Below are 13,231 nucleotides of genomic sequence, written 5' to 3'. Positions count from 1 at the left end.
AGGACTTTTTAAATATTTCTGTCAGGGCCCCTACAATTTCTACACTAGTCACCCTCATGGTCCAAGGGAATATCATGTCAAGCCACTGCAGATTTATCTACCTTTATTTGTTGTAAGGAAAGTACCTCCTCCTCTTTAATCTCTATATGTTCCATGCCACTACCGCTTGTTTCCCTTCCTTCCTTATACACCATGCTGGTTTCCTCAGTAAATACTGATGCAAAAAAAATTCAAGATCTTCCCATCTTATTTGGCTCCACACATGACGACCTCTCTGATCTTCTATGGGACCAATTTTGTCCCTTACTATCCTTTTACTCTTAATATACTTGTAGAAACCCTTTGGGTTTCCCTTCACATTATCTGCCAAAGCAACCTCATGTCTTCTTTTTGCTTTCCGGATTTCTTTTTTTTTACATTTTCTATATTCTTCTAGAACTTTTGCTCCTTGTTGCCTGTACCTGCTATGCATTTCTCTCTTCCTCCTTACCAGATTGTTAATATCCCTTGAAAACCAAAATTCCCTTTGCCTTTAATCCTGACAGGAACATGCAAATTCTGCACTCTCAAAATTCTGTCTTTGAAGATCTTCCACTCTGAACACATCCTTGCCAGAAATCAACTTATCCAATCCACGTTTCAAAGATCCTTTCTCATTTCCACACAATTGGCCTATCTCTAATTTAGAATCCATGACATTCTGGTCACTGAACCCAAAATGTTCACCTACATGTACTTCTGTCACCTGATCTGTCTGGTTCCCCAACAGGTGATCAAATATTGCATCCTTTCTCATTGGTACCTCTTTATATTGATTTAGAAAACTTTTTTCAACATATTTGATAAACTCCAAGCCATCCAGCCCTTTTTCAGTATTGGGAGTCTCAATAATAATTGGAAAGTTAAAATCTACTATCACAACTTTGTGTTTCTTACATTGGTCAGCTATCTTTCTACAGATTTGATCCATCAATTCTCTCTTACTATTGGGCGGTCCATAATACAAACCCAATAGTGTGGCCACACCGTTCCTCAGCATCACCCAAATATGGCCTCTGTAGACAAGTCCTCTGGGCTGTTCTGTCTAAGAAAAGCTGTAATATTTTCCCAGACTAGCAATGCCATTCCTCCCCTTTAATCCCTCCCCCTCTATCATGTCTTAAACAACAGAAACCCCAAACATTGAGCTGCTTGCCCTGCCTCTCCTGCAACCAAGTCTCACTAATGGCATTAATATTATAATCACATGCCAATCCACGCCCTAAACTAGTCTGCCTTTCTGACAATGCCCCTTGCATTGAAATAAATACACCCGAGAACATTATCACGTGCAACCCTTTAATTTGTGTCCCAACGTGCAGTCCTCACATGACCTTTATCCTCTTCCACCTCACTATCTGCTCTAACACTCTGGTTCGGATTCCCCTGCCAATCTTGTTTAAACCCCCTGGAGCAGCACAATCAAATCCACCAGCAAGGATGTTAGTTTCCCCCCTCCCCAGTTCAGGTGGAAACCATCCCCTTGGAACAGATCCCACCTTTCCTGGAACATGGCCAAAATGTCCAAAAACATGAAGCCTTCCCATCTGCACCATCTCTTTAGTCACATGTTACTCAGTTCACCTCTGAAAGGCATTTACGTGGCCTGAATTTTCCATATTTGATCAAATTGAGGTTAACCACACTTAGCCATTCCTTCTTAGCACCACAAGTCTCAGTTCCAGTGAAGCACAATCATACTGAAAGTTACTTATCAGTGTTATTGAATCCAATTCATCATGTTTTAATTGCTTGAGATTTTCAAAATAACAAAAACAATCTCTTGATTCCAGTTTCCTTCCACTCTTAACTAGATCTTCCATGTCATCATTACTTCTGACCCTGGATCTCACTCAACATTGCATTCTTTCTCTGTCCTTTATGCTGAAGAACAAGCGACCAAGGGAGGAGATATTGCTGTCACTCAGGTCATTTCCCAATTTCTGATCTTCCTTTGCATTCCTGATTGTTAGCAAGTTTATTTACAAAAGTGATTTCCAGTTTTACTCTGATGAACAGAAATGGATCACTCAGCCTCCAGCATTAACAAACTCCTGTTGATTAGCAACTTTGCTATCTTGACTTAGTAAATCTGAAAGCTCTTACTCCTCAAAAATGACTCTACCTAATCTATGAAATTTTGAATTGATCCCAGCCTAAATGTTTTGTCTGTTATTTTAATCATCATCACTTTGAACCAACTCCATTTGATATGGGATTCTTCACAAGAGAAAGTAAATTCTAACACCCCAAATCATATTATTCCTTAATCTTCAATACTGGAGGGAACAGTTTACTCCATGAAATCTTGGTTTATACATAGAATCTATACACGTTGAATGTTCTTATGTATTGGTCTCCAAATACAAAAGCTGATACAAAAACTGACAAAGCTTGGTTCTGGAAGTACTAGGATGGAGAAATTTGGCATTTGGCACAGTTTCCCCTTCCTCCATAATATTTTTGCATGAATAGAATATGATTATGATCATTTGAGTCCAAAAGCACCTTGGAAGTTCAACCAAATATTTCTGACTACAAATTAAGCTTATACCAATTACTCATTTTCTTTATAAAGTTACACCCCGTTCAGAAGGGGCAAAAGATTGCAAATGTTCATTCTGAACACTGGTTCCTCTGCAATAAAATTTAAAGGTTAATTGGTCACAGGGGTGTATTTGGGCAGCGCAGCCTCTTGGGTCGGAAGAGCCTGTTACTATGTGGCATTTCTAAATTAAATTAAAAATAATGTCGTTGGCTTTAAAGAGATATGGAATGTAGTTAAAAGTGATGTTAGTAGACCACTGTTAAAGTCAAATTTTAATTGTCTGAGAGGATGAGCAAATGTAGGTTCTTGGGAGTCACTATCTCGGAAGATCTTTCCTGGAACCAACACACCAATGGTATCATGAAGAAAGCCTCTACTTCCTCAGGAGTTTGCGGTGGAGCTAGTGGAGTTGTTCAAGTGAACCGGTACGGACTTGGCCTGTTTCCGTGCTGTAAACGGTTATATGGTTAAAGGAAGCCTCCCCAAGTACCCTGGCACTGGAATTTAGTAACTCCCAAGCTTCCCAGTCTTTCTAACCCACATACCACTTTAAGTAATCCCTATGCCATCGGTGTTCTAAAATTAGTATGGGATTGCTTAAGGTGGTATATGAGAGAGAAGGGAAGGTTGAGAATCACTGCTCTAGGCCCAATTGTTACTGAAATATCTTGCTTGAGAAAAATTGTCATGGGCCCATTTCCTTTGGCGTTATGAGACCATGCATATAACAAGTAAATTAGGTACGAATAAAACAGTGGTTTCAACCTTTTTCTTTCCACCCACATCCCACCTTAAGCAATCCCTTATTGATCACAGAGCACCTATGGCATAGGGAATACTTAAAGTGGTACATGAGTGGAAAAAGTATGAGAATCACTGATCTAGCCGAACCCTTCAATCAATCAGCTCACTACCCACCACCAACACCCTAGTCTGACACCTCACTCACTAATCACTCAATTCACTCTCTCCATGAACTCCCAAGCCTCTATTATGCACTCTTTCCAACCCAACTTTGATACGTCGCTTCCCTACAATCCAGTCCAGTTTCAAAATTTAGCTGCCACTCGCCTTCACATGGTCCATGATGCTTTGAGCTGCTGAATACCTTTTAATTACAGACAATGACTACCATGGTCACTGTGTCAAAATAGATTAATGCACAAATGTTGGCCGAAATTATCAATTGGGATTAATAAGATATCAAAGTTGTGCAGTAATTATTTAATTTTTAAAGCATTGGTCAGAAATAAACCAAATATACCAGTATTTCTGCAAATGAAAATACTGCATCTTGAAATTTGTTCTTTTTTTCTTGACCCAAATATTCCACGTGAAATACTGCACAATGTGGCTCCTTTCAATGGTAAAAGGTGACATATTATGTAATACATTATGTCAGGAAGCAATTAATCCAAATTCATAAACATTATGAGGGAGGGTGGGAACACCAGTGCTCACCTGATTTATACACAGTTACAACCACAATAAAGTCATGCCTGGATGAGTTAAAGTTGCCAATTCCCCCTCCCCACCAAAAAAAATTAAAGCTGGCAAGCTCTTTCTCACTCGAACCACATATGCGCAAGGAACTCTGATCACTCGTAGCTGATCACCAAATCACACTTCTGCGATAGGAAGCACCATTCCATGCTCAAAGGAAAGCAAGGAAACTAGTCCCAGAAGAGGCTGCAGCCTGAAATGTTATGTCTTGGTCTTGGTGAGCATTTCCAGCACTAAAGTTTTAATTTCCAATTTCTAGAATATCCAATTCTTTAATCTCCAGGCTCTCTTGTCTACTCAAAAACTTCAATTATTTTTTGAACTGTGAAAATGCCTTCTACCCTTCACCATAGAGATTGTTATTCCCCTACAGCTTCCCCACCTCCAAGTAGATGGAGACCTAGCAAATTTGATATGTTAAATAAAACTAGTAACATTTTATTCCATTATTCAGGCAAATGCTTAGCACAGAGACAGAGAAAAAAAAAATCATAGTAATTTTCTTTTCCACTTTGTGATTTTATATATTGTAATGGAATTTCAAATTTGCAGTGCAAAGTATATTGAATCAAGAGTCCATTTAAAACTTTAAAAAGTGCATCATTGAGCTGTAATTGGTATCTGGCTTAACTATGTGATTAACTAACTGCTGGTTCTTAAAATCTGACTATCACAGCAAGCAAAATTAAATTAAATTCTTAAAATAAACTATTGTTCTCCCAAAGACCAAGACTAATCAGCCATCACCCACACTCTACAAGTGTACAGATAATGACTGCAGAATACCACCACAGGGACATACCCAGGCCCTTCACATAAAACAAATGAAAATAAGATCAGTCTTTGCTCTGCTCCTTGAATACATCTAAATAGCTGTTTGACATGGTAAGCATTTCAGCACTTTCCTTTATGACACCCAAGAGAAGGAGACTGGTCAGGAACAGCGGCCCAGCAATCAAAACTCATGTTAATATCTGCGGGGGGGGGGGGTGGGGGGGAGGGTTGAGAGAAGGGAGGTGTGAAAGAGCATTCAAAAGAAACTGGGCCTACATCCATCTCTTGCCCATTTTCCAGGTATGGGTAACGATCCAAATAAGACATCAATTTAAAAAAAATTGAGGCATGGTGCAGACCACCAAATACAATAGAAAAAAAAATTTTTTTTGAACAAGTTATTTTAATGTGCCACTACATGAAAAAAAACCATGGAAATCCAAAATTGGTTACAATGTCACATACACATCTTCTTCATGACTCATTATGCCTGAAAAATCAAAACTGAATTGTTAATAAGTCACAATGTACAGGAAGAACTACTCTTTGCAGACGATGCCGCTTTAGTTGCCCATTCAGAGCCAGCTCTTCAGCGCTTGACGTCCTGCTTTGCGGAAACTGCCAAAATGTTTGGCCTGGAAGTCAGCCTGAAGAAAACTGAGGTCCTCCATCAGCCAGCTCCCCACCATGACTACCAGCCCCCCCACATCTCCATCGGGCACACAAAACTCAAAACGGTCAACCAGTTTACCTATCTCGGCTGCACCATTTCATCAGATGCAAGGATCGACAATGAGATAGACAACAGACTCGCCAAGGCAAATAGCGCCTTTGGAAGACTACACAAGAATCTGGAAAAACAACCAACTGAAAAACCTCACAAAGATAAGCGTATACAGAGCCGTTGTCATACCCACACTCCTGTTCGGCTCCGAATCATGGGTCCTCTACCGGCACCACCTACGGCTCCTAAAACGCTTCCACCAGCGTTGTCTCCGCTCCATCCTCAACATCCATTGGAGCGCTTTCATCCCTAACGTCGAAGTACTCGAGATGGCAGAGGTCGACAGCATCGAGTCCACGCTGCTGAAGATCTAGCTGCGCTGGATGGGTCACGTCTCCAGAATGGAGGACCATCGCCTTCCCAAGATCGTGTTATATGGCGAGCTCTCCACTGGCCACCGTGACAGAGGTGCACCAAAGAAAAGGTACAAGGACTGCTTAAAGAAATCTCTTGGTGCCTGCCACATTGACCACCGCCAGTGGGCTGATATCGCCTCAAACCGTGCATCTTGGCGCCTCACAGTTTGGCGGGCAGCAACCTCCTTTGAAGAAGACCGCAGAGCCCACCTCACTGACAAAAGGCAAAGGAGGAAAAACCCAACACCCAACCCCAACCAACCAATTTTCCCCTGCAGCCGCTGCAACCGTGTCTGCCTGTCCCGCATCGGACTTGTCAGCCACAAACGAGCCTGCAGCTGACGTGGACTTTTACCCCCTCCATAAATCTTCGTCCGCCAAGCCAAGCCAAAGAACAGGAAGTAAGGGTCACTGCAACCACAGAATTGCCAAGTTTACCATAATTTGCTCACCTGGGAATTTTTTTTTAAATTAACAGGGCGAGAGGTTTTTACTTTGATTCTTTTTTCTAAAACCAAATTAAAATAAAAGAACTACCAGTGCTAATGTGGGCACCTTTAACATCTTCGCAGAGGGCACGGAGAAAATGGGAATGGTCTGAAGCAATTGTTCAATTTTTGACCAGTAAACATATTCAGATAGGCTCCTGACACATTTCCAAACCAATTGCTGAATTATAATATACAGTACAAGACCTGTATTTCATATAAGCCATTATGCAAAAATCAGACATGAAAGCTAAACTGCCCTCGGGGGTTGGCAGTGGGGTGGGAACAAATTGAAATGCATTCTGATACAGTGGTTTATCAGAGCACCAACGAGCTAACACTGTCTGTAAGGAGCTTGTACATCCTCCCCAAGACTCAGGAGGGTTTCCTCTGGGTGCTATGGTTTCCTCCCACATTCCAAAGATGCATGGGATTAAGAAGTTAATTGGTCATATGGATGTATTTGGGCAGCAGGGGATCTTAGGCCAGAAGGACCTGCTGGCATGCTGTATCTCTAATTTTTTTTTAATGCATCAATGGCAGGTCACGCATAACATTATCACTGACCAGTTGGAAATAAATTACAGATCTTGCAGGCCAGTTTAAGATCAAAAGGTTAAATCAAGGAAAGTTCCTGGAAGATCGAAAACAACGAGTGGCTGGATTATTTCAGATGTGCTCTTTGTTTAGGTGGCAGGGTTGGTGGGGTAAGAAAGATGCCTCATCTGACTTTTAGAACCACAACTGTTTCTCATTACAATTTGGATCCAGAAGCTTGACTGAAATTGGTCCAATTTACAAATACCACACTAGAAGGAGTTGTGAAATCAGTGGCAACTCAGAACAAAATATGTGGCCAAAAGACTGATATATAGAATTCAATCCAGACAACAGTTTAAGAGCCAAGATATGCAGGGAAATTAGTGAAACATTCACTGTTATTAATACTAAAATATCGATGGATAAGAAATGCCAAAGAATTTGTGTGGGTCTAACAAAATATCCAACGCAAAATTGCAAAAATCAATAGTTATTATGGTAATTAACCAAAAGAGAAAAATACAACCAAGCCATGTTCAAGAATTAAAGGCAAAGCCACAAAGAACTGCAAGGAAAACATCTGATTAAGAAGGAGCAAACTGAAAAACTGGGATCTTTCCAATCTAGAAAGCAACCTGGGAATTGCTAAATTAACAGATTACAAAAGATAAATCAATAATTCATACTTTATATCCCATCTCAAAATATATATTTTACGTACCAACTACCAGGCAAACAAATTAAATGAAAAGGAACTCACTGTGAAATCAAAGACATAACAAACCCACCCAAGATGGGTTGGGGAGAGAGGAAGAATACAAGCGTGGTCATTTAGCAATTCTATCATCCTTAAGGTGTCCAAATAACTCAGTCTGAGCTGTCATTTCACCAATTGGGGAAAACACAACAACAATTTTTCACACAGTCAGTTCTCATCAAGAGCAACATGTTGACCAAATATATTTTAATAATGTAGGTTACCGAATAAATATTGGCCAGGGCACTAGAGGTTATTGGGAAGGCATGCTCTCCAAAACAGTGCCAAGGGAGCTTGCAAGTTCATCCAAGAAATCAGACAAGCTTTCACTCTCACCTCTCATCGGAAATGACAGCACCTCAACAGTACGTCCCAAGTTATGGAGGGGTGAGGTTGCAATCCAAGAATATTGTGATTTTCCACAACACAAAGCCATGCTTTCGACACATACCTCAACAAAAAGTTGAAAAAAGGTTTTATTTTTTTCATACCAATTCTGTCAGGGCACATCATCTCAAATTTTTTAGGTAGTGATTCTCCAAGGGTAAGTTTCTAGAACCTGAACAGTTGTAACACAAGAGGTGACTGCACTATACTGGGAATAGCCTCCCTGAAGTTCAGGACATGTGTCTACAGTTGACACTCAGAGGCTACTCAAGGGGCAAAAGTGGTCCAAACAAATGATCAAACCCTCTCACACAGGAAGATCTTTTCATACTCATAAATAGTTCCCAGAATTCTGTTTACACCAAAGACAGATGTGAGCAGGTGTACAAAGACAGCGGGAGATGGTTTCCCAGTTGAACAATTTCTCTCACTCCCTGGAGAGATGCGGCAAGCCTCCAAAGCCAAGCAACCCACTCTTTCTCGAAGCACATATCATTGGTGGAGTTTCACCCCATGTCAATATCCTGGACATAGAACACAGCACCAATTCACTGTCATCACAATTTCTCAACAACAGATCATCTTCTAATCAAAAACAACAGAGCTGGAGAGGACAAAAAAAAAACCCCAAATAGGTCATGGCTATGGAGCTACGCAGACATTAAGAGCTTTTTGGTACACAAATTTCAGAAAGTGAATAAATTGATTTTCAAAGAATGGCAAGTTGTTAATAAAAAATAAATAGCACCAATTACCACGAAGATGCTCCTTTGAAGTTACAATATCTTCCTGAAGACAAAGCTGAAGGAAATTATTTAAAATAGACAATGGGGGAAAAAAAACTTCTACATATATTCCGGTTTTCAAATACTTCATCATTCACCCCATCTACACTGGGCTTAGTTCCTGTCATCCATCCACCCCCCCCCCCCAACAAAATATTCTCTCCAATTGCCTTTTCAAATTGCTGGTCGATTCGGTTCTCTCGCCACTCCAGGCGGTGTTTTAATAACTGCTCGGAAGCAGCAAGTCAAGTTCTTCGCAGGGCGAGAAAACATTCATCCACCTACTCGTGGCACCACCTGTGCCAGCGAAAGGCGCTGGGAGTCGGGCTCGAACAATGAAGAGCTCACAACCTCCTCCCAAACTGCCCTTTCCCGAGATCTTCTCCCCAACAGCCCGTGTCCCCCCCGCTCCCCCAGGGGTTAATAGCCCAGAAGTTCTCCTCGGGACACTGCGCACAATTCAATCCGCGTGAAATCGCAACGATCGCCTCCAAAACAAGATCGCGAACCACACCCAACTCTGGACCGCAATTATGAGCAAAGAGCCGAGACCAACGTAATCCCCCCCCCCCCCTCCCAAACCAGCCACACCGAGTATATTTGACACATTCCTCAGCTGGAGAGATACAAACACTGGGGGGAGGGAGAAGAAAAGATGCATCGAGCAGTCGGAGTACACACCCAGCCACAACAACTTTAAAAACAAGATCTCGCCAGCCGGAGCTCACTGCGCCGCTTTCTCGACCCAGTCAGCCGCCATTCACCCCTTCCATCGCCCCCTGAACACAAAGAGGGGGGGGGGGGTTGTGGGACGCGTCCACGACAGGAATGAGCGGTCGCTCGGGCTCTGCCGGAGGGCTAGGGTCGGGGACCAGAAGCCACGGCTCCCGCCTGCGATCTCTTCATCGCCCGACAACCCTGGCGACGCACACAATGAATGCAACAAGGCGCGATCCCCGGAGAAGTTCCAAAGTTTCAACCCCCCCTAACTTGACTGAACTTTTTCTCCATGGGCCTCCCGTTTAATCTTTGGGTTTTTAAAGATCAAACACCTGGGAGAAAAGGGGGGTGGGGTAACTGCAGGGAACGAGCTGGTCACGAAAGCCGGGAGAGTTTACCTTTGATGTCGGCGTGTGGCTCTTCCGAGCTGGTGGGGGGAAAAGGTGAGGAACTCACATGACTCGGTGTTTAATCCAGAGAGAGAGAGAGAGAGAGGGAGGGAGGGGTAGAACCTCACCTGTGGGCGATGCACACATCCGCTCTGAGCAACAAGGAACAGGAAACGGGATGGGCCGATTCTTGGCGAATAACGAGGAGGAGAAAGACGCCCGACCCATCCCCTCGCTCGCTGTCGGGGCACCGGCTCGAAGCTCGGCCACTGCTCGTCAAAGGCGGTCCCTTTGTTGCTGAAGATCGGCTTCAGCACTGGCGGGGAGGAAGGCCGGCACAACAGTGGGGGATTCTCTCCCGGCCTCCCTCTCTGATCCGATCCCTCCCGACCCAAGTGGACCTTTCGTCCGCCGTCGCTTTGTTGCTATTGTGGCTCTCTGTCCGAGCGACCGGCTGAAAATGCGCGCACACGGCCCAGGCTCGAACTCCACGGGCTCTCGCTCAGAAGTGCATTTGGTGTCGCGGATTCCTCCCTCGGTGTATTTTTTGTGTAAAATAGTTAAAGAAAGGCTCCTCTGCCCCGCCCTCCCCCTTCGCTGAGAGGTCGCTTCGCCCGAAAGCCGAGGGGTGGGGGGGGGGTGTGTGGGGGGGGGATTTCACAGCTCGCAGGGGCACGAATTTGAATTGGTCTTTTTGGGTGTATGGATGTTCCAAAACGCAATCCACCTGGACTTTTCGAGGAATTTGGAAGTTCAAAAGTCACATTAAGGGAAAAAAAATCAGTAAATCTTTGGAATTACAAATTGGCGAAGAGATGTCAATATCCTTGCAAGAAACGTGAGAGAACGTGGGCGTTCAATGTAACCCTGATCAGAGAAGACAGCATTTTATTTGTTCAGCCAGCGCTTATCATCCGTCCTTTGTCCTGGAACCGAGGGAGCAGTTCACTATCAACTTTATTGGTGACGTAAGTCCCAGGCCCAACACCCTCGTCCTGGCAGCACATCTGACCTGTGGCTCTGTCTGCGCACAAGCCCACGTTCACGGTCACTGGCTTCAGGGTGTTTGAAGGTGAAGACCTCAAACCTGGCACAAAACGCCTGGCGGAAAGCACGAGAGTTTGCAGACATCCTTCTGGATGTCAAAACACAATACTGGAGAAACTCAGCAAGTCAAACCGTATACTTCATGCAGCAAAGATTTGAGATGTATCAAGGTGTGTCAAACTCCAAAGCCTGAAACGTGAGTTATGCATCTTAATCTTTTGCTACACAAAGTACACGGGTTGACCTGCTGAGTTTCTCCAGCATTGTGTTTTTACTACAAAACGTATGGCAGAGATCCCTACCCTCCCTTGTTTCTGAGATCTGGGCTACTTACACCAGGAGCCTTAAGGCACTTGAATTTTATCAGTTATACAAAATCCAATGATTTCAGTGGAAGGTTGCAAATCAGAATGTGTTCTGCAAGGGATGGGGAGGGGAATTTCAATGTTCTTCACCAAAAGTGATAAAGGGGCTCCAGGATTGATCAAGTTGGCTGACTCCTCAAGGACAGAGCTACCAGGCTGGGCTTGTAACAGACAGTCAATGAACCCAATTGACCATAACCTTAACTGTGGGAGATGAGCGATAATGACAGCACTGATAGAAGGGACTGTTGCATAATCCATAATCCAAGTTCTGATGACACGGAGAACCTTCTATCATGAGATGGGGCACTATAATTTTGATAAATTAATTAGAGATTTGGCAGATCAAAACTGGGTATCAGTGAGGGACCATGAGCAGGAACAGAAATATAAACTACAAAAGTCTCAAATCTTATAGCCTGCATATCATTCACTCTCCCATCACTATCGAATCAAAAGATCAACGTGGTTCAATGAGTTCAGAAAGGGAAAGTGGAGGAACACCAGGCATACTAAAAATAGATGCCACCCTAATGAAGCTGCAAATCTAGACCAGGTGCACAGAATGCAGCAGGAAAAAAAAAGCTACAAACAAAACCGAGTAATGTCTCAACTGATCAGATTGACAATCTGCAGTCTTACCATAACTAAATGTGAAGGATGATGGAAAATTACTGCACCAAATCTAATTGAATTATAATTTTTGCTTTAAAAGTGTTTTCCTATAGTCAGCTACTTGCGAACTTGCTATGCAATGATGAAAATAAAAGGTCTCTTGAATATAGTTTCAAAATTCTAGACTTTTATTGCCCATTGAATACAAGAGTATTTACAATGTCATACTGTTATTATCACTGTATTCTTATTCTTATACCATCAAAACATACTTCCTTTAACTATTAAGAACACAGTACCCTCTCAACACAATTTAGAGGTCTACTTGGGAATAAATTAAAACCCAGCTCAACCACCTCTAAACCAATCCTGACCCAAGTTCACATAATTATAATATTTCTATGTCCATCAGGTCTGCTCACAAAACAAACTTTTATCATTTTTGCTAACCTGGCTTAGTCATTACTCTAACAATAATAATCACAAACATTCTATTTTCCTGTGGTGACATAAAGCAAACTATGCTGGCCTGGATTAAGTACAACATGGCAATGCCCATAGTGATCCGTACCTGGATGTTTTGTCATAATATGCAGCTAACCCAACTTGATTCCTTCTGAATCAGGTGAAGTAGTCAGGGTCTAATGTGCACAGCCATTTTTTTCCTCTCATTTCACTACTGGACTTAAGAAAAGACACATTCAAGGAATTAGGCCTCAAACTGGATGAGGGGCAAAAAAGATTTATTAGGATAGCCTTAGCTGTAGCAAAAAAAATGTATAATGTCAACTTGGAAATCAGAAGAGAGCCTGAGTATACAGTAATGGTACATGGAAATGAATAAATGTATTCCATTGGAAAAAATAACATATAATTTAAAAAATAAAGTCACATTATTTGAACAAATTTGGGAACCATACATGGAACATAACAGAGAGGGCTTGCTTCGGACCTCCACCCCCTAAAATGATAAGAAGACAAAATGATTTGATCCAGTGTGTAAAAGTAGATGACACATTTTTCTTGTTTATTTTTTATTGTGTGATGACATTGTTTAATGGTTTTACTGTATATGTTGAATATTTATTGGTTTTGGAGGGGGGTGAGAAGGAGGGAGGGAAGGTAGGGGGAAAA

General features: G+C 42.4%; 2 protein-coding genes across 10 annotated transcripts in view; one reads left to right on the top strand and one right to left on the bottom strand.

Annotated features, from left to right (window-relative positions):
• LOC138748315 (plexin-B2-like) overlaps positions 1–13,231 on the bottom strand; it is a 217,020-nt gene that overhangs the window by 181,159 nt on the left and 22,630 nt on the right. For 3 of the 7 annotated variants that reach the window (XM_069908267.1, XM_069908266.1, XM_069908262.1), the window contains exon 1: positions 10,080–10,173. The exons of 1 other annotated variant lie outside the window; for it this stretch is intronic. The gene's annotated coding sequence lies outside the window, so the exon portion shown is untranslated. Of the gene's footprint in view, positions 1–10,079; positions 10,174–10,198; positions 10,595–13,231 lie in introns of those variants that run through there. 3 more of the 7 variants (XM_069908264.1, XM_069908269.1, XM_069908268.1) reach the window with 2 other exon arrangements.
• Positions 10,730–13,231, top strand: part of dennd6b (DENN/MADD domain containing 6B) — a 62,860-nt gene continuing 60,358 nt past the window's right edge. For 2 of the 3 annotated variants that reach the window (XM_069908301.1, XM_069908300.1), the window contains exon 1: positions 10,730–11,313. In XM_069908301.1, the coding sequence (XP_069764402.1) occupies positions 11,210–11,313 (104 nt within the window). In that variant the 5' untranslated portion in view covers positions 10,730–11,209. The remainder of the gene's footprint in view (positions 11,314–13,231) is intronic. The other variant, XM_069908305.1, reaches the window with a different exon arrangement.

This window comes from Narcine bancroftii, chromosome 13 (genome assembly GCF_036971445.1).
Source record: "Narcine bancroftii isolate sNarBan1 chromosome 13, sNarBan1.hap1, whole genome shotgun sequence".
NCBI lineage: Eukaryota > Metazoa > Chordata > Chondrichthyes > Torpediniformes > Narcinidae > Narcine > Narcine bancroftii.
This window is presented reverse-complemented; position numbering and strand designations above follow the sequence as displayed.